Below are 19,939 nucleotides of genomic sequence, written 5' to 3'. Positions count from 1 at the left end.
CACAAGGAGACTTAGGAGACCTGCACCCAGTGCATGCGGCAGCTTGGGCCGGCAGGACCCTGGACAGCTCCTGCCCCAGCAGAAAGGACAGCAGGCTTCTGGGGGGGGGGGGGGGGAAGACAGTTTTCCCTGGGTGAGAGCCACAGGAGGCAGGTCCAGGGTTCCAGATATTTGCAAGCACTCCTGATGTTTCAGCGCGGGTCATGTGACCTCTCTGGAGCCCAGGAGCTGCCCCGAGCAAACTCAGCTAAGGGTAGGAGCTCTTAGGCTTCCCGACCCAAGTGGCGGCGACTGTGGGTTTCCCTTAGCCACCGCCCCTTCCCTTTGTCGTGGCCATGGCGGGCAGTTGGCCATACACAGGCTGGACTGCTCCCCCATTTAGAGGTGCTCCCCTGGCCAGGTGCTCACTGAAGGGTGTGCTCCTTACCTCAGGGCTCTGCACCCATGCTCACGGGGGTCGCCTGTTTTGACTGCAGCACTGTGCGTGGTCTGATTGTGGCCCTCATGGTGCCAGTGCTCACACATGCCTTCAGGGCTCACGCTTCCTGGCCAGGTGCTCACCGCCTTTGAGTCATGCTCTCTGGGGGAACCAGGCGCCTGGGGTGTTGGGGAATAGTTTTTCCCCAGGTGCCCGGACACGTTTCGCACCAGGTCCAGGCAGATGTGGGGCGAAGGATGATGGGCACGTGGAGAAACACCTTCCAGGAGCAGCTGATGGCTGGTCACTTTATTGCCAAATACACACTGTATCACTGTAGCACTGTCATCCCGTTGCTCATCGATTTGTTCGAGCGGGCACCAGTAACGTCTCTCACTGAGAGACTTATTGTTACTGTTTTTGGCATATCCAATACGCCACGGGTAGCTTGCCAGGCTCTGCTGTGTGGGTGCGATACTCTTGGTAGCTTGCCGGGTTCTCCGAGAGGGGCGGAGGAATCGAACTTGGGTCGGCCGCATGAAAGGCGAATGCCCAACCGCTGTGCTATCGCTCCAGCCCGAATACACACGTTTGTTTTTTTTAAAATTTTTTATTAGTGAATCACCATGAGGTACAGTTACAGACTTACAAACTTTTGTGCTTGCATTTCAGTTATACAGTGGCATGAGTGCTCATCCCTCCACCAGTGCCCATTTTCCACCACCAATGGTCTCAGCATCCCTCCCACCACCCCCACCCCCTCCTCCCCCCACCCTACCCTGCCTCTGTGGCAGGACGTTCCCTTTTGTTCTCTCTCTCCTTTTGGGTGTTGTGGTTTTCGATACAGGTATTAAGTGGCCATCATGTTCGTCTATAGTCTACTTTCAGCCCACATCTCCCATCCCGAACAGGCCCTCCTAGCAACCTTTACTTGATGGTCCCTTCTCTATCTGAGCTGCCTTTTCCCCCAGCACGCGAGGCCGGCTTCTAAGCTGTGGAGTAATCCTCCTGGTCCTTATCTCTACTGTTCCTGGGTGTTAGTCTCCCATTCTGTTACTTTATATTCCACAGGTGAGTGCGATCTTTCTATGTCTGTCTCTCTCATCCTGACTCATTTCACTCAACATGGTACTTTCCTTGTTGATCCACCTATATGCGAATTTCACGACTTCATCCTTTCAAACAGCTGCATAGTATTCCATTGTACACACATGTCTTATAGAGGGTCTCGGCTTTACAGGAAGGTCCGGTTTAGCATCAAGTTTAGCATTCTTCTCTTGTCACCTTTCCAACTCTGCCTTGCCCCCGCCCAATCCCAGCCAAGGCTAGATGCTGCAGTCAGGACGGCTTGCTCTTGGGCTCCTGCGAGTAGGAGGTCGAGTGAGGCTCACGGCCGGGTACCTGGTGCTGGTACCCACCTTGCTGTCTTTGCCCAGACACTCCCCTCTGCGGAGCCTCCCTTTGGGCCGCTTCGCAGGGTCGGGTCTTACCTGCTCCAGCACCCATCGCCATGCCCCTCACGTGGGCGGTGCTGCTTGCACACCTGTGGCTGGAAACTGCTCACGGCACAGAGACCACGGGGAGCGCAGCTCCCAGCACAGCTCCGAGCACTGGGCTGGCCCCGGGGCTTGAACTCGAGACCTGAGACTGTTCCCCACCCGTTTCCCCAGGCCTTGCTTGTTCAGGGTTGGTTCAACAGCATGTAAGGAGCAGTGGGTCCTTGTCTGATGGGAGGTCGGGCTCTAAGCAGACAGACACCCCCCATGCTTCCTGCTGTCTGCTGTGGCCCTCACATGCTCCCACAGTGCTCATGAGCCAGTTGTTCTTCTCTGAACTAGATTTCCAGCGAGTTGCTCAGTCCTCACTCAAGCCCTGGGCAGCAGGGTTGGCCGTGTCCCAGGCGTGGCCTCCGTCGGGGATCGTGTGTAGCATCTCGATTTTTCCTGAGGGCTGTGGGCTTTGCAGGGGTCAGGAGGCAGTACAGCGGGCAGGGCGCATGCCCGGTGCCCTGGCCCCCAGCAGCATTGGCACAGCACCACTTGGGTGGTCCGTGATGCCCCCCACACTGCAGGGCCCGAGCTGCATTGTCCTCCAGCATGGAACCCTGACCTGATTGTCTGAGAATTGTCCCTGGGGGCCCTGGGAGACCCCCACCCGCTCCACATCTCCTGCCAGCAAACAGCCAGCAACCAGGGGAGCAAATCTGAGGGTTCCCTGTTGGAGTAAAAACCAGACGGGCCCTTTCTCGGGGGCGGGGAGCAGCCCTCCTCGGCCCTCTCTGGCACCTTGTGTCAGCCTCTCAGCAGACTGTGGCTGTCCAGGGCCCTGGGATCTGGGGCCCAGAGCAGTAGTGCAGCAGGTAGGGCATCTGCCTTGAACGCAGCTGACCCGGGTTCTAGCCCCAGGTTCTAGCCCCACGTTCCCCTGAGCACCGCCAGGAATAGTTCCTGAGTGCAAAGCTGGGAGTAACCCCTGAGCATCACTGGATGTGAAGCAAAAAGCCAACATAAAAGAGCCCTGGGGTTGGACTTGTGGCTGTCCCGGTGCGTGCATCACCCCCTTCCCGCCCCTCTGCCCATCCCCCCGCCCCCCGGCCTGTCATCCCTGCGGGAGACTGTTCTGGAACTATCAGTCTTCCCTCTCTGGGGGGAGAGAACCGGCAGGGAGAGAGTGGTCAGGGCCAAATTTTAGCCTGCGTTGTGCTGCGTCCTGAGGAGCCCCAGGTGGTGAGGTCACGGGAACTCAGAGGAGGCTGGGAGGGAGGCGGGCTCAGACCTCACAGGTCAGGAGCGAGCGTTCTCTGGCAGGAGCACTGTAATGATGATCACAGCCTAGAAGCCCTGCAAATTTAGTTCCGTCTGCCCGATGTTTGGCTCCCTGTTGAGTGGCGCTCCTGGCCTGGGACCCCCCAGGTCTCTGCTCTGCAGTGTCTCCTGAGAGTGGGCTGAGCCTTGTCCAGCGCGGGGCTATAGAATGTTCTGGAGTGCTTTCAGCGCTGCCTGAATTCCCCGAACCCTTGGATCCAGGGATGATTGCATCCCAGCTCCGGGGGAGACAGTCTCTTAACAAAGCTCTCGCCCGCTCTCCCCCTGCAGCCCTTCATCCTTCCGCGGCTCTGAGGTCCCTGTCCCTGCACCCCTGGGGCCCTAAAGCCCCCGCTGCTGGCGACCAGGGGAGGGGCTTCGGCCTGGTTGAGATGGGGAGGAAGCCTGGCCGCCTGCGGGGAGCAGGTTCCACACACCGCTGAGCCCCCAAATCAGGGGCCTGGTTGTTCCCCTGTCACTGCCATGTGGAGCTCACAGTCGCCCGCCCCCACCTGAGTGTCAGACACCGGCCAGGGTGAGGCCTCCTGGCTGCCTGGTCACATGCTCCTCCAGCCGGGGCAGGGCTTAACAGGCAGCTTGGTCTGCACGAGGGGTGTATGTGTGTGTGTGTGTCTGTGTGTGTCTGTCTGTGTCTGTGTCTGTGTCTGTGTGACTGTCTGCTTATGTCTCCATGTGTCTCTGTGTGTGCCTCTGTGTGTGTCACTGTGTGTATCTATATGTCTGTGTGTGTCTGTGTGTATGTATGTGTGTCTCTGTGTCTGTGTGTCTCTATGTATATCTCTGTGTGTGTGTCTGTATGTCTATGTGTGTTGTGTGTGTCTCTGTGTGTGCCTTTGTGTGTCTCTGTGTGTCACTGTGTGTATGTCTATATGTGTAGTCTGTGTGTGTCTGTATGTCTGTGTGTGTCTGTGTGTCTCTGTGTGTGTATGTATGTGTGTCTCTGTCTCTGTGTGTCTCTATGTATATCTCTGTGTGTGTCTGTGTATGTCTGTGTGTGTGTGTCTGTGTGTGTTGTGTGTGTATCTCTGTGTGTATCTCTGTGTATCTGCATGTGTGTGTCTGTGTGTCTCTGTGTGTCTGTGTGTTGGGGGAAGGCGACGGACTTTTCTCTCCTTTTGTTTGAATTTACCCTGCATTTCTTACCTTCAGGGTTTCCTCATTATTTTTCCTCTTGCCGCACATCACTGAAACCCTTCAGGAGCTAATAATACTGCCCAGAGTATCAGTGGCTTCCGCCTATCAAACACTTAATGCTGTAGCATCTTTCTGGCCAATGGGCAAAATCACTTTAAACCTGCTCTGCGGGGGGAAGACTTCAGGCCCCTCCACTGGTCCTTTCCCCTCCCTCGTGTCCCTCACCCCCTTTCATGGTGCTTTTGTTGTTTTGGTTTTGGGCCACACCCACTGGTGCTCAGGGCTTACTCCTGGCTCTGCGCTCTGGCAGTGCTCGGGAGACTGTTTGAGGTGCTGGAAATTAAACCCGGGCTAACTGGGTTCAAGGCAAGTGCCCACCCACTTTTCTACCACTCTGGCCCCTGTGATAGGGTCCTTGCAAGCAAAATTCTTGCCTAAAAGAAAACAAATCAAAAAGAAAAGTGTCTGTCGTCGAGGCAGGCTGCAGGGCAGAAGGGGAACTGAGCACTCTGGTGCAGGGAAGTGAACACTGGTGAATGGAGCGTAGTCGGGTATTATGCAACTGAAATTTAATCGTGAGCAACTTTGTGGCTTTGTGTCTCACTGTGATGCAATAAGACAATTAACAACAACAGAAAAGCAAATCCCAGAGGTGGCTTCCTCGTGTAAGTAAATACTTGAAAAAATAACTTTGATGGGAGAGAATTCCAGAAGTCTCGACCTGGCACTGCACAACCCCTCACATCACCCCTAAAGTGAACGATGGAGTCTCTGAATCAAAATCGAAATAAGATGGACACACTGATTGATTTTGTAGGAGTGCCGGGTTGGGGTATGGGGTGCCGGGAGCCCAGGAACACCTTGGCAGACCTTGGGCTGCTGGTACCAGGTGTGGGATGGGTCTCGCATATGCAAACACAGCGGTTAGGGTGTAGATCCAGCATGTCCCCCACCCAGGTGTATGTGCAGAAGAGGGTGTGGAATATCGGGCAGTCCATCAGGGTGGACGGAACTTCATGTACTTCGCCTTCTGTGCCTTGGTTTCCCAATGTGTGCAGGGAGGGACACAGTCTTTCCTAGCAGGTCGATTCGGAAAGAAATGTTGGAAAGCCCCAGTGAGACGCTCAGCTGGGTGTCGGAAACACAGAGACTAACGGAGCATCACTGTTGTCGTTACCTGGGCCTGGGTCCTGGGGTCACTGGCTTGCAGAGATCTGCCATCTGTCTGTCCTGGCAGTGGCCTCTGCAGCCACCAGCCTTGCTGCTCTCGCTGCCGTGTCTCTGCCTCGGGCGCAGCTGGAGAGTGTCTGTCCTGCCCAGTGCTGGCCCACGGGGAGGGCGCCCTGTGGCTTCTGTCGGAGCCTCTGCTCTAGCCTCACGCCGTGTCCCTGCAGGCCACCGTGTTCTCCGCATTGCTGACGTGTGCAGGGACAGTGGCCGCTGGGGTGGAGGGCAAATGGCCAGGCAGGGCCCTGAGACGAGTGAAAGGGTTGGGTTGAGTTTGTCGTTCAGTGTTTGGACCGGGTGAGGGTCTGTGTCTGCTGGTCTTACGCGGGGCTGATGAGTCCGACCATGGTGAGGACTGACTGGGAGGAGAGGGGTGCGGGCGGGGCTGTCCGGGCTGCTGTTCCTGCACGTGCACGTCAGGACGGGCCGTCCCTGGCCTCGCACCTCCAGGGCTCCTCATGCTCTTGACCCGAGACACCAAAGCCCGGCCTGACTCCTGGTGACTCCAGCTGCCGCCACCACAGCAGACCGTGCTCTGTGCTTCCGGCTCTGGGATCCCCATCAGGGCTTCAGGGTCCCTCGACTGTCACTGAGCCGGGAGTGAGGATCCTGTGGGTTTCGCTCGTGGGGGTGCTCGGACCATCCCTGGCGTGCCTGAGGCCCGCAGTCAGCAACACGGTGGAAGCAAGGAAAGATGAGCAGAGGGGACAGTCCACGGCTCCCTCCACGCCACTTCCTGGAGACTCTCCAGGGGCCAGGAAAGTAGAGCAGGCCAATCCAGGGAGGGCAGGCGTGTGCGTGTGTTTGTGTGTGTGTGTGTGTCTGGGAATGTGGGAATGTGTATGTACATGAGTCAGCATGAGAGTGTGTGAGGTGTATGTGTGTGTGATGTGTGTAAGATGTATATAATGTGTATGAAATGTGTGTGGTGGATGTGTGTGTGTGATGTGTGTGGTGTGTGAGATGTATACAGTGTGTGGTGTATGAGAGAGGTATGTATGTATAATGTGTGTGACTTTTATGTGTGCATGTGTGTGATGTGGTCGTGTGTGAGATGTATACGGTGTATGTGGTATATGAGAGTTATATGTGTGTGGTGTGTGTGAGCTGTATATTATGTATATGGTGTGTGGAAGGTATGTGTATGTAATGTGTGTGAGATATATACGGTGTGTGTGGTATATGAGGGAGGTGTGTGTCATGCGTGTGAGGTATGTGTAAAAAGGTATATGGTATGTGTGGTGTATGAGAGAGGTATATGTGAGTGATGTGTGTAGGATGTATGTATATGATGTATGTGGTGTATGGAAGGTATATGTGTGTGTGATGTGTGCAAGATGTATACGGTGTGTGTGTGAGGTGTGTAGTGTGTGTGAGATGTATACAGTGTGTGTGTGGTGTATGAGGGAGGTGTGTGTGTGTGAGGTGTGTGGTGTGTGTGAAAGGTATATGATGTGTGCTGTGTATGAGAGGTGTGTGTGAGTGATGTGTTAGGGTGTATGTATATGATGTATGTGGTGTGTGGTATGTGTGAGATATATGTTATGTATTTGGTATGTGGAAGGTTTATGTGCATATGATGTGTGTGAGAGATGTATACGGTATGTGTGGTATATGAGAGGCGTGTGTGTGTGATGTGTGTGATATGTGTGGTGTGTGTGAAAGGTATACGGTGTGTTTGGTGTATGAGAGAGGTGTGTGTGGTGTGTGAAGTGTAAATGATGTGTGTGGTGTATGAGAGGTGCGTTGTGAGGATGTGTGTAGGGTGGATGTGTGTGATGCATGGTGTGTGTGTGAGGTATATGTGTGTGAAATGTATATGGTGTGTGTGTCTGAGAGGTGCGTGTGAGGATGTGTGTAGGGTGGATGTGTGTGATGTGTGGTGTGTGTGTGTGAGGTATATGTGTGTGTGAGGTGTCTGGGCACTGGAGGCCTTACCTGAGGCAGGACAGTGCCCGGCCGTCCTGCTCCCTCCAGCAGCGTCTCTGAAGCCAGTGTGAGCCAGTCCCCAGTGGGGTCACCTCGGAGACAGGGGCGGGCTGGTCCCCACAGTCTGTCTCCCTCCCTGCCCCATCTTCTGCGTCCACCCGCCGGCTGGTGTGTGTTTTCTGGGGGTGGGAAGCGGGGTGTGGAGGTGGGTGCTTGGTGCCGTCTCCTTCCTGGGCAGCTACCCTCGCCCTCCCCCTCCCTGCTCAGCCTGGCAGCCTTAGGGCTTCTTATTCTCACTCTGCCCCCTAGTGATAGCCTTGGCGGAGTGGCGCTGACAGGGTAACCCCGTGGGAGCAGAACCTGCCGCTTCCTGCCCAGGCAGGCCCTGTCCACTGCTCCCCACTTTACTCCAATCTACGGTCCCCTCCTGCCCCAAGACCACGCTGCTGCCTGGCCTGACCTGGTCCGAGCCCCGTGCCATGCCACAGCCCCCATTTGCTTTTGGACACCAAGATCTCCGCGCCTCTGTGTGGCTTCGCGCCTGGACTCCGGCCCGGCTTCCGTCCTTGTTGGCAGGGGATGGATGACGGAAGTAGCTCCGTTGGAACTGCTGACGACCCCCCACCCGAGGGTGGGCACAGGCCTCTCTCGGGAAGGTCTGGAAATAGCCCCATGCCCCCCTCACACGTCTGTCTTTGCTTTGTTGCAGTTTTACCGAGTTCTTGGACCCTTTCCAGAGAGTCATCCAGCCGGAGGAGATCTGGCTGTACAAGAACCCGCTGGTGCAGTCCGACAACATCCCTACCCGCCTCATGTTTGTAAGTACCAAAGTACTTACAAAGTACTTACAAAGTACTCCTGCCCCCTCGCTCGCTCCCAAGTGTGAGCCCGGACTTCCCTCTAGGCCCGTGGGAGAGAGTGGGGGTCAGCCGCCCTCCACTGCGGTCTACTAGCAGGGGCTGTTGGGGGCTTTTCAACTGCTCACAGGGATAGAGAACTCAGAACTCCTCTGGCTTCGTTTAGCATAAACCGGGCTGTGTCCCACTCTGGGAAATAGCTGTTAATTTGTTTCTGACTCCCTGTGGCTCCTGGTTGATGCCTGGGGCATTGCCCTCAGGCCTTTGCATAACAGAGGAAATACTGACGCTCCCTCCCCTCTTGATCTAGAACAAGAACATCTAGATTCTAGGACAAGGCTCTCCCTTTTCCAGGGGCAAGCTCAGAGCCTGAACTCTATTCTTATTGGCTAGCCTTGTCGCATACCTCTGGCAACAGAAATGACTGTTTCAGGGGTTTCTTAGAACACACGAGGAATGGTTTTGCACTTTGAAAGAAATCCTTGTCCTCTTAGGGAGGAAACCTTAATTCGGGATGACTGAAAAGATCTTTCTGTTTATAACCCTCCCCCCCCAAAGCCCAAAGCGTCTATTAACATGAAAAAGTATTATTTCACTTGCATTTTAATAATTGTTTTCCTGCTTGGAAATAAATGGAATTTAGCAAACCTGGGGGGAGTTCAATGATTTCAGAGTGTTATCTAACACTTTGGGTATGAAAATCGGGTTTTTCCTTTTCTGCTCGAACTTAGATCTTCCCTGAGTTCTCAAAATAAAGAAACCAGTGTGCATCTAACTAATTTGCTCGGAGACTTTCATAGGAGAATCCTTTTATTTATTGCTTATCTTTTTTTTTCAAAGATTTTGCATTTCACGGGTTCTAAAACCTAATGTTAAGGGAGGATATTGGGAGAAGGTTTGTGTTGCAGCTTAGAGTTGCAAACAATGAATTGTTTTAAAGTCGAGATAGAAATCCCCAGATATTCCGACTCTGGACACAAACGAGATGAAGCCCATTTGCATGTTGGCAGCGATGGAAAGGAGACAGGCAGAGGGTTATTCAGTGCCGATTCTCAGAGAATAGAAGGTTATTCAGCTGCAGCTACTGATTCATCCCCTCTAATCTCTCTAATGAGACACGCTCAGCCTTTTGTTTCCCTTATAGTCATTGATGAATTTCATCTCATCACACAATTTAGTGTAATTTTGTAAAAGCATAATGAAGACAGTCAATGCATTTACAGTACCTGCAAGGATGGAAATACTTTGTCACCGTGTAACTTAGACTTGGTCTTCTGGGTTTTATGAAAAGTTTAGTGTACCACTCCCCTGCCTCCTGCTTTAGTTGGACCTCTCAAAGTCTTTGGGTATTTATAAAAGAATTAGTAACTGAAAATATTCTCATTGTGAAAAAAATAGCTTAGTTTCCTTTGAAGGCTCAGATTTCCTTGTTTGAAAGCCCAAGGTCTCTGCCTTTGGGTTGGAATGGTTTCATCTAAAGGAGAACTGTTTAATTTTCTAGCCAGTGTGTGTGTGTGTGTGTGTGTGTGTGTGTGTGTGTGTGTGTGTGTTTATCATTGTATTCATCCACATGTTTCTTGATTGGGAAATGAATGTTTCTGGTTTGTGTGTGCACATGTGTTTGTGTGTCTGACTCTGCACATATGAGGGAAAGTGCGTGTGTTCCGGTAGAGCCAATTTGTTAAAAGTCACAAAGCCAGTGTCAGAATCACGGTTAGGGGATTGAGTGGAGGACAGAGGCAGTGTTGAGATGACCACAGGAAACCCTCCCTCCGCACGCTTCCATTTCAGCACCATCACTGCAATGCTGTGGTTGGACTCTTGATTCCCTGAGTTTGTCTTTCTGGAATGACTCCAGGCTCCTGTTGACCAGAGAGGCTGACTGGATACTCTTCAAAGGCCCTGAGTCCTGACTGGCATTTCCCAGCTATGCCTGGACTGTTGTTGGTGGCTTTATAGCAGGTGGCTCCTTCCCAGGAAGAGCCTAAGTTTTCCTCCTGAGCATCTCTGAGTAGAGCCACAGTAGTTACTGTTGTTTAGTGGCAGAAGCTTGGGCACTGTCTCTAGGGTTTTGTCTTTGTGCACCCGGGAAACACTTCCAGGAGTCTGCTGTGGGTAAGGGAACCCCGAGGGACTGTGGGTGGCAGGGAATCAAACCCGGGCCGGGTGCTCCCTCAGGGACTCTGCAGGCACTGGGGGACATGGTTGGCTAAAACTAAATGGGAATATGGAAGAGGACAGAGAAAAAGCACCATAACCACCACCAGCACAACCAACCACCACCATCACTACCACCATTACCACCACCACCATGATGACGACTGCCATCAGCATGATGACCACCACCATCACATCACCACCATCATCACGACCACCTCACCACCTCCATCGCCACCACCACCGTCACCACCACTATCACCAGACCGTGATGACCACCATCTCCATCACCACCAGCAATGGCACCATTATCACCACCCCCATGACCCATACCACCATCAACACCATTATCACGACCACCATCGCCACTGTCACTATCATCACCTCCATCGTTATCATTACCAACACCACTACCATCACTGCAACCATTATCACCATCAACATCACTACCATCACCATCACCACTACTACTGTCATGACCACCACCACTTTCATATTACCATTATTCTCACCACTACCACCACCATCACTATTATCAAAAGAGCCACCATCTCCACCACCACCACCACCACCACCACCGTCATCATCTTCATCACTGCCATTGGTATTACCATCACCACCACCATCATCATCACCAGCACCATCATCATTATCACCATCATCCACACCCCCACCATCACCACCATCAGCAACATCACTCCCACTCTCACCACTGCCACCACCATCCCCACCAGCACAGCCATCACCATTACCACCACCATCGTCACCACAGTCATCACTGTCACCCCACTACCATCGTCCTGGTAGTAACAGCAGCCAGCCTCTCTTGAGGACAGGAAGTGTGCTTGTCACCGTTTAAGCATCTCAGTTCATTCATCTCGGAATTCCTTTGAGCCTGGCACTTGGTTTGCTCAATGGTTCTAGTGGAGAAACTAAAACTCTTGTGAAGTGAAACAGGGTCCTTGGTGATGCAGCCCTCAGTGACAGGTCCAGGATCTGAGGTCAGTCCCCGAAAGAGCTGTGCTAATGGGATCTGGGATTCTCCCTGAGACCCAGCTAATAAGAAGTGGTGAGTCACATGTCACACAGAGAAGGGCATGTGTGAAGGCACAGACCCAGAAGAACAAGAGCTGAGATAAGGGGCGTGAAAGGAAGAAGTAGACTCGTGGACCAAGCGCGCTAGTTCACTACTACTGAACTCAGTGACGGTGCAAAGCACCTTCTGTCAGCTGTGCTCTGTGTGGATAAGGCATGCAAAGCTGAGTGTGCATCGGGTTTAATTGTCTAGCTGGGGAACACGTGTGAATACCAGTCAGCTAGCTCAGCGTCTCAGGGAAGCCCTTGAAGAGCAGGCAAGGCTCCGGTCTGGGACTGAAGGAGTGAAAGGAGGGCCCCAAGCTCTTTCCTTGCCGAAAAACAATTTCCCCAGGACTCACACTTTCCTGATGCCTCTACTGGCACCAGCCATGAGAGTCCAGAAGCGTGAATACAGTGCGTGTCAGACCTTGTTGCGTGGATGCCGGAGCTCCCAATTCCAGAACCGGGTGCTTCTGAGGTCGGCGTGGAGCAGAGGATGGAAGGGAAAGAGACCCCGCTGGCTTTGGCGGACAGTTTAATTTTCAGTCTCTGGAAAAGTCCCAGCTGACTTGCTTCCTGTCAACAGTCTTGATCCATTTACTCCCTTCCCACCATTCAGGTGTTTGACGTCTTTTTTTTTTTTTTTTTTTTTTTTTTTTTGCTTTTTGGGTCACACCCAGCGATGCTCAGGGGTTACTCCTGGTTCTGCACTCAGGAATTACTCCTGGCAGTGCTTGGGGGACCATATGGGATGCCGGGGATCGAACCTGGGTCGGCTGCGTGCAAGGCAAACGCCCTACCCGCTGTGCTATCGCTCCGGCCCCTGTTTGACGTCTTAACCGTCTTCCCAGTCCCTTGCTGCCCCGCGCCAGAAATCCCAGCTCTTTCATTGTCTGTTCTGTCTGAGGTGGGTTTGCCCGTGACAGGCTGTTTCCCATTCTAGCTTCAGCCTCTGCAGCTGTTCTACATGCTCGGCTGCCTCCGATGCACCCTGTGACATGCAGCCCTGAGTTCTCCGTTCCCAGGAGCAGCAGATGCTCCCTCCCACCACGTGACCCCATTTTGCATTAGGAGGGTGGTGCTTCCTGCATTGGCATCACTGCTGGGTGGCCAGGACAGGGACTATGGGTCATGTGGGAAGATATCCAGGCCGGATGAGCTCTGCTCTCTTCCAAACTCCTTCTTGCATTTCCTTTGTTTTGGGGGCCACACCTGGCAGTACTTGGGGGCCACTTTGGGTCTGTGTTTGGGAGTTGCTCCCAGAGGTGGTGGCAGACCCGCCATGCAGTGCTGGGAATTGAACGCAGGCCTCCTGCTGGCAAAATCCGTGCTCAGCTCATCAAGTTTTCTCTCGACTCTCCCTGTATTTTCTTTCTTTCTTTTCTTTTACAATAGATTTTTCCCCCCTTGCATGCTGGGGATCAAAATCAAAACTCATACATGCAAGGCATCTGCTTTGTGTAAGATCCATGTCCCCGGCCCCCAACCAGGATTCCTGTCTTGTGTGCTTGTTTTTATTTATTTTTATTGTAATTATAGTTTAGTCACAGGTTTACCACACGGCTACCTAAGGTTTATGCTTTGATGTACACAGTAGCTTCACCCCAAGTTCTGTTTTTTTTTTTGCTTTTTGGGTCACACCTGGCAATGGACAGGGGTTACTCCTGGCTCTGCACTCAAGAATTACTCCTGGCAGTGCTCAGGGGACCATATGGGATGCTGGGATTCGAACTCTGGTTGGCCGTGTGCAAGGCAAACACCCTACCCACTGTGCTATCGCTCCAGCCCCTACCCCAAGTTCTTTCATCAGAGTTCCTTCCATCCACCTCTGCATTTTCACCCCTTCCTCTCTCCCTCCTGCTTGGTAATCTGAGTTTTGTAATTCAAGATCAGCGGTTTGTCACCATTCCACAGTGTCCGGTTCCTTGATTTGTGTCTCTTTATCACAGAGGAGTGAGCTCACCCAGCCTTTGTCCTCTTCCCCTCTGATTTAGTTTGTTTAATATGACACCGCCTGATTATATCGAAGTTTCAGCAAACTGTAAGATGTCATCTTTCTTTTGTGACCCCTTTCCGTATTCACTGTACGTGGACCACAGCTTCTTTATCTGTTCACCTGCTGGTGGACATTTGGGTTGTTTCCATTCAAGGGCTGTTGTCCTAAGTACTGCAGTCAGTATAGGTGTGCGTATAGATTTTAGCCTTCGTGTTTTTGTGTTTTAGGAGTAGGTGGCACTGTGGGTACCACTGTAGCACTGTCATCCCGTTGTTCATCAACTTGCTCGAGCGGGCACCAGTAACGTCTCCATTGTGAGACTTGTTGTTACTGCTTTTGGCATATCGAATACACCAAGGGGAGTTTGCCAGGCTCTGCCGTGCGGGAGGGATACTCTCGGTAGCTTGCCAGGCTCTCAGAGAGGGACAGAGAAATCGAACCCGGGTTGGCCGCGTGCAAGCCAATGCCCTACCCGCTGTGAGAATTTCTGGGTCCTTTGGAAGCCTCCCTGTGTTTGCAAAGGGCCACTTCTAAGGCCTTGGAGCTGAAGGGAAGTGCTTTATTGGCACACAGCCCGTCACGGGGTCCTACTCTGCCCTCATGGTTTGGGCCTTTTGTGAGCATTTTCCTTGGGAGATAATAGCCTGGGAGCCACTGGCCAGTGACTCTCCACTGGACTCTGGCTGGGCGCTTGGCATGGGTTTGAGCAGGCTGCTCAGTCAACCCCTGATTTCCATTTTCTAACTCTGTGGACTGGGGAAATTCCCTCCCCGCCCCCCAGGCCTCGTGGACTTTGTTAAAGGAGCTTTAACCCACTTCACTCCAGGATGCTGAGAGCCTCAATTGAATGAGAGCAATTGAATGAGAGCCTAAGAACGCTGCCTTGGGGCGGGAGAGATAGGACAGCTGCTAAGGTGCTGGCGTTGCATGCAGCTGACCGGGCTTTGGTCTCTGGCACTGCATATGGTCCCCTGGGCACCTCCAAGGTGGTTCCCGAGCACTATTGGGTGTGGTGACAAAACTAACCCACCAACCCTAACAAAAAGGAAAATCCCTACTTAGTATGTGGAACAGGAAATGCTTTCAGGAAGGCTCCCTCACTCCTTTAACTCTGGGTATTAAGACTGCTCTGCCAGGGTAACGAACCCCAGTTTGGGGAGGAGGAAACAGACTCAGAGGTGAAGAACTGAAGTGACTTGCTTCAAGAGCCAGAGCTGCTCAGTGTCCAGTCTGGCCTTGGACCCAGCTCCGCTTCCTCTGAGTCTGTTCTATACATTCCCTTTGACGGACCACCGACTCACCAGCCTGGGGAGCCAGCAGCCCACAAACGCAGCTGTAGCCCAGATCCTGCCTCATGATCCATACCATAGATCATAGGTATGTGTATGGTGGCGGGGTGGTGGGGGAGGCGGGGAGCATGTTCTGGAAAACATTCTCAAGCAGTCCTTTGCCATGTGAGGTCAGAGCCCCCTTCTCCACATGCACCCTCAGCGTACCCAGACTGCAGGGACCCCATCACCTCTGCAGTATTGTTGGCTGCAGAGTATTAGGGACTTCTTGACCAAGTTCTTCTCCATGGATGCTGGGTTTGAAAAATGAAGAGTTTGCAAGACACTTTTTAACACAAGTTCTAGCCCAGCCTCAGCTTCCCAGTCTGTAAGGTAGGGAGGTTGAGTTGTGCCCATCTCTGTGACTCAGGACTGTAGCCCAGGCAGTTGGTGGCTGGCATCAGGGGCAGCCTGGCTGCACTTGCTGTGTGCCTCAGTGGGCTTACTTGGTTCTTTGCCTGTCTTATCTGCCTGATGGGGTCATGTCTCCATTTTTAAAATGTTTGGGGGCCAAGAATGTGCTTTATTGGTCCAACTGCCAGTCTCGCATACAGGAAGCCTGAGTTCCATCTCTAACACTACACATGCAAGAGATAGACACTGTACTCAAGTGCACCTCCATTCATGCACGCGTGTATGTGCACACACGCATACACACACACAGAGTTAATGAAAACAAAGTGTCTTCTAGCCATAATTAAGCAGCATATTCTCATTCCTATTACGAAGACCTCTCCAGGAATAACTTTGCACTTGAACTCAGGTAGAAGTTGCTAAAAGTGTTTATCAGTTGTAATCGCCACACCCTGCCCTCAACTCCACTTTGAGACCAGTTGTGGATTTCCAAGATATCTAGTACCCTCTGAGAGCGTTATCCTAGGATGGGCTGTGAGTAAGGAAGTAACATCAATACCCTTCCCATGGTTGTTGGAGTATCGTCAACAGGTGACTAAGGAGAGCATGCGGAGTGGAGATGGTATGAGAAGCATTAACCTGGCCTCTGAGGCTGGGTTCTCACCAGCTCTGTGTCCACGGGCTCCTCACTGTGTTTCCGAGTGCTGGCAAAGATGGACACAGGGATTGAATCCTCTTGAGCCAAGAGGATTCAAGAGATTGTAGTGCCCAGTGAGGTCAAGCATGCTCTTGCTTCCTAGAGGCTTTGTGATGAGTGCTGTGTACATCCCAATCCCACCAGCTTGATTCTTGATTCTACTGCACTGTGCACAGCAGCAAGTGGGTGGAAGAGAAGTTCAGGTGGATGGAGTCACCCGCGCTTGGGGAGACAAACATGGAACCAGCCCTCCCCCCCCCAGGGGAATGAATGGTGACACTGTGCAGGTATCCCGCCCTCTGCCAGGGATGCGACGAGGAAGGAGGTTCCTGACAATGATGAGTCATCATAATTATAGACTCTTCTTTCCTGTTTAAAAAAGCCACCACTTTAACTATAGTCCCAGCAATTACAGATCAATTACAACCCACAGTCATATCTCCAACGTTTCGAGTCTGTGGAGTCTCTAAGTATAGATGGGAACTCGCCTTCTTTGTTCGGGGTCAGGAGTGCAGGAAGACCATTCAGCCAGCCTGAGTAAATGAAGCAAATGAAACGAATGCTCATTCAGCCCTAGGAGAGCAGACCACTGTCTTGATAAGGCGTTTTTTTTTTTGTTATTTCTTCCAGGCAATTTCTTTCCTCACTCCCTTGGCCGTAATTTGTGTGGTGAAAATTATTCGGCGAACAGACAAGACTGAAATTAAGGAAGCCTTCTTAGGTAGAGTATTTGCTATTTTTGTGTGAGGGGGTGGCTGAAGTTAACCAGATCACTGGATTTAAGATCTCTCAGTGTACCTCATCATTTTGCTCCTGGCTGAGTAATATTGGGGAGAAGGTCGACTTTTAAGGGCCCAGCTGGGGAATAGCTTCAGCCTGCGAAATTAGCCGCTGTCCGTGGTGCTGAATTCAAATTCGCGTGGTCTGAGATCCCCACACATACATTAGTTCTTGGGAGCTGAAATGTTTGGACCTTAGATGATCCAGATCCCATTTGCGACCAAGAGGTCCACATGACAGTACATTGAGATGCTGATCAGATATGATTTTACCAGACCCCATTGACCAGAGGCAAAAAATGGGCGAAAGCAATAAAAAGTAAATTAGAAATTAGAAACCAACCCTGTGGCTCAACTTTGGTTTGGGATGTTTGGATTGACATGCAAAGCTGTTACGGTGCTGCAGGGCTGGGGAGTTGGTTCAGAGGGCTGGAGTGCTTGCTTTGCATGGAGGATCCCTGGGTTTGATTCCTTGTCTCTCAAGTGCACGGTTCCCCAAACTCTGGCAGGTGTGGCTCAGAAGATAAGAATTAAGTCTGCTACAGTTTTGCCATTGGCTATAACACAATTGTTTGGTTTAGTTTTTGAGCCACACCCGGGGTTATTTGGGACTTACTCCTGGCTTTGTGCTCAGGGATCTCTCCTGGCAGTTCTTAGGGGATCCATGTGGTTCTGGGGATTAAATTCAGGTTAGTCCCATGCTAGGCACGTACCCTGTCTGCTGCCTTGTCTCTTCACCCCAGGCATGGCCATAACTGCTTGTGGTATGGGTTTCACCTTTGGGGGATGATATGCACAAGAATCAGAGGTAATCACAGATGTAATCTCTGGGCTGTCAGCAGCAGTAGGAAGAGAGACCAGAATTCAGCAACTAAAATGACGGCAGTCATATTTTGAGCTCTTTTACCCTTAGGAAAGTGTGATTTAGTTCATTTGGGTGGGGGGAGGACAGCTCCCATGCAGATTTTGAAAACCTTACATAACTTGCATTATGTAGACAATTCATTTGGAGTGTAGCTCTCCTTCCTGGAGAAAGGCAGTTCCCCACCGAAGTGTGTGTTTGTGAAGATTGGGCTTTGAAGAGATGATAAATATAGCAAAAGCATAGTCCACCTTCCCTTGGTCAGGGGGTGGGCTCTAGACTGGGACAGTTCAGGGACAGGAAACATGTCTTATCTGGCTATGTGGTCTGTCTGCTAGGAAAGAACAGAAGTTTGCTTCTATTAACTCAAGTGAATGACAGATGTAATCTCTGGGCTGTCTTGTAGCTAGCCAAGAGTAATAGGCAGAGAAGGCATTGCAGAGTCTGGGGAGATGGCAGGGAATGGGGAGCTGGGCTACAAGGACAGAGGCCCTCTCTGCTTGCTTCTCTCCGGAACCAGTCTTTCCCTTTCCCTCCAACTCTCTGCTGCTCACCTACGTGGAACATCACCTCATGACCCAGATCTCTGGTTCCTCCTGGGGGCTACTTCTGCTAACCTGTGGGTGATGCTTGCTCTCCAGTGCCCATCACCTCCCTGTGTCTTCTGTTTAGACCTCTTGGGAGAGATCCTGACCCAGCTCCGTTTTCATTCTGTGAGCTGAAGTCAGGAGTCCTGGAGGTCAGCAGCATGTCCCCGATGTTTATGGTGGATTGGGATGTTACTGTCCCCTGCTCTCCAGCTGGGGGCACAGAAGTCCCCATTTTTTCTGAGCAGGCCAGGATGGTCCCTCAGAAAACCTGCATAGCATAGAGTGATTCTGGGGCTCCCCAAATCCTCACCTTTGAATGCTGATCCTTGATTTTCCTTGCCCTGCTTGGCTGGGCACGCAGCCTCATAGTATGTAAGGAGAACTGCCTTCGTGGCCATAGTAATAATTGACTGCTGACCTTTGGGGCCAAGGCTGCCATGGGTATACAAAGGCCTTTGCTGTGTCCACTAAATCTCCCTGAGTTAATGTTCCGAGATTGTATACCACAGCTTGCGTCTCACCCTAACAGCGAAGGTGGAATGGTGAATGTTCTGTTTGCCTACAGAAACGAGAGTCCGCCCTATAAAATTGATGAACCGCCTCCCACTGCACTCATTTTTTCAAACTCACAGCTTTCCAGACACTTTGCAGGAGAAGCTGAGTGGGGGTGCATCTCTAGAGGGCTAGGACGGAAGACGGGGTGGAGGTTTTCCATGGGATCAGGACTTCCAGGATTTCCGATGTGGCGGGGGTTGGGGGGGTGAACTCAGGTTTCTGCAGCCGGCCTGACCCCCTTGCCTGCCCTTTTCTGCATGTCCAGGGCGGCTCCCCTGTGTCCTGAGTTAGTACTGGAGGAGCGAGCTGCCCCCACAGAGCACGAGGCTTAGCGACAGTGGCCGCGCACCCGCCAGGTCTGGCTGAGACCCCTGCTTGGGGGGTTCTGCCATGCAGGGTACCCCACAGCAGCAGAAGTCGCCCCAAAGCTCTTCAGTCTTCCAAAGCAGCCGTGGCTGCCGTCCAAGCTCCGGAAGTTTCTCACACACACATGGGTTGTCTCTGTGGCCCTTTCTCAGGCCCCCGAAGCCGGGGCAGGCTGCAGATGGGGCCCTGTGAGGCAGCGTCCCCGAGGGGCTGCTCCTCCAGCCTTTCTCGACACAACCGGCTCTCGGGGGTCAGTCACCCCCCTGCCCCCACCATTTGTCGCTAGGGCTTGTGCTGTTCAGATGAGAATGATCATTGGTTGTTGTTTTTTCTAGAACATGGAGGTGAGTTGCATGTGGAATAGCCTTGCTCCTGATCCCTCCTCTTCTCTTGTTTTGTCGTTAATAAAGGGGGGGGACATGTCAACACTGCTCAGCGCTGAATCCTCACTCTGTGCCCAGGGACCACTCCTGACAGGACTCGGGGGCCCTATGCAGCACTGGAGATTGGACTGGAGTCGGTTGCGTGCAAGACGGGCACCCAGAGCCTTCGTTAGCTCTCCAGCCCCGCCCCGTTACTAGGACTCTTATTATTTTATGGTGCCTGGGATTAACCCCAGGGCTCTCCCACTGAGCTCCATGTCCCCCCCACACCCCACATCCCCTGCTCCCCACTCTTTTGTGCCCTTCAGGCTTTGGGGTCCGAGAGTGAAGGTGGTGGTCCCCCGTACTGATTGGTTTTCCAGCTCGGCTGCTTTGCAGAGAGAGGGGAGCGGGGTGGGGGTAGGG

At 52.4% G+C, this 19,939-nt stretch overlaps 1 protein-coding gene across 2 annotated transcripts in view; it reads left to right on the top strand.

Moving 5' to 3' along the window:
- The window catches only part of PLPP4 (phospholipid phosphatase 4), a 100,045-nt gene that overhangs the window by 34,405 nt on the left and 45,701 nt on the right, over positions 1 to 19,939 (top strand). For both annotated transcript variants that reach the window (XM_055119627.1, XM_055119626.1), the window contains exons 2-3: positions 8,243 to 8,351; positions 16,630 to 16,720. In XM_055119627.1, the coding sequence (XP_054975602.1) occupies positions 8,243 to 8,351; positions 16,630 to 16,720 (200 nt within the window). The remainder of the gene's footprint in view (positions 1 to 8,242; positions 8,352 to 16,629; positions 16,721 to 19,939) is intronic.

Source organism: Sorex araneus, chromosome 11, assembly GCF_027595985.1.
Source record: "Sorex araneus isolate mSorAra2 chromosome 11, mSorAra2.pri, whole genome shotgun sequence".
NCBI lineage: Eukaryota > Metazoa > Chordata > Mammalia > Eulipotyphla > Soricidae > Sorex > Sorex araneus.
This window is presented reverse-complemented; position numbering and strand designations above follow the sequence as displayed.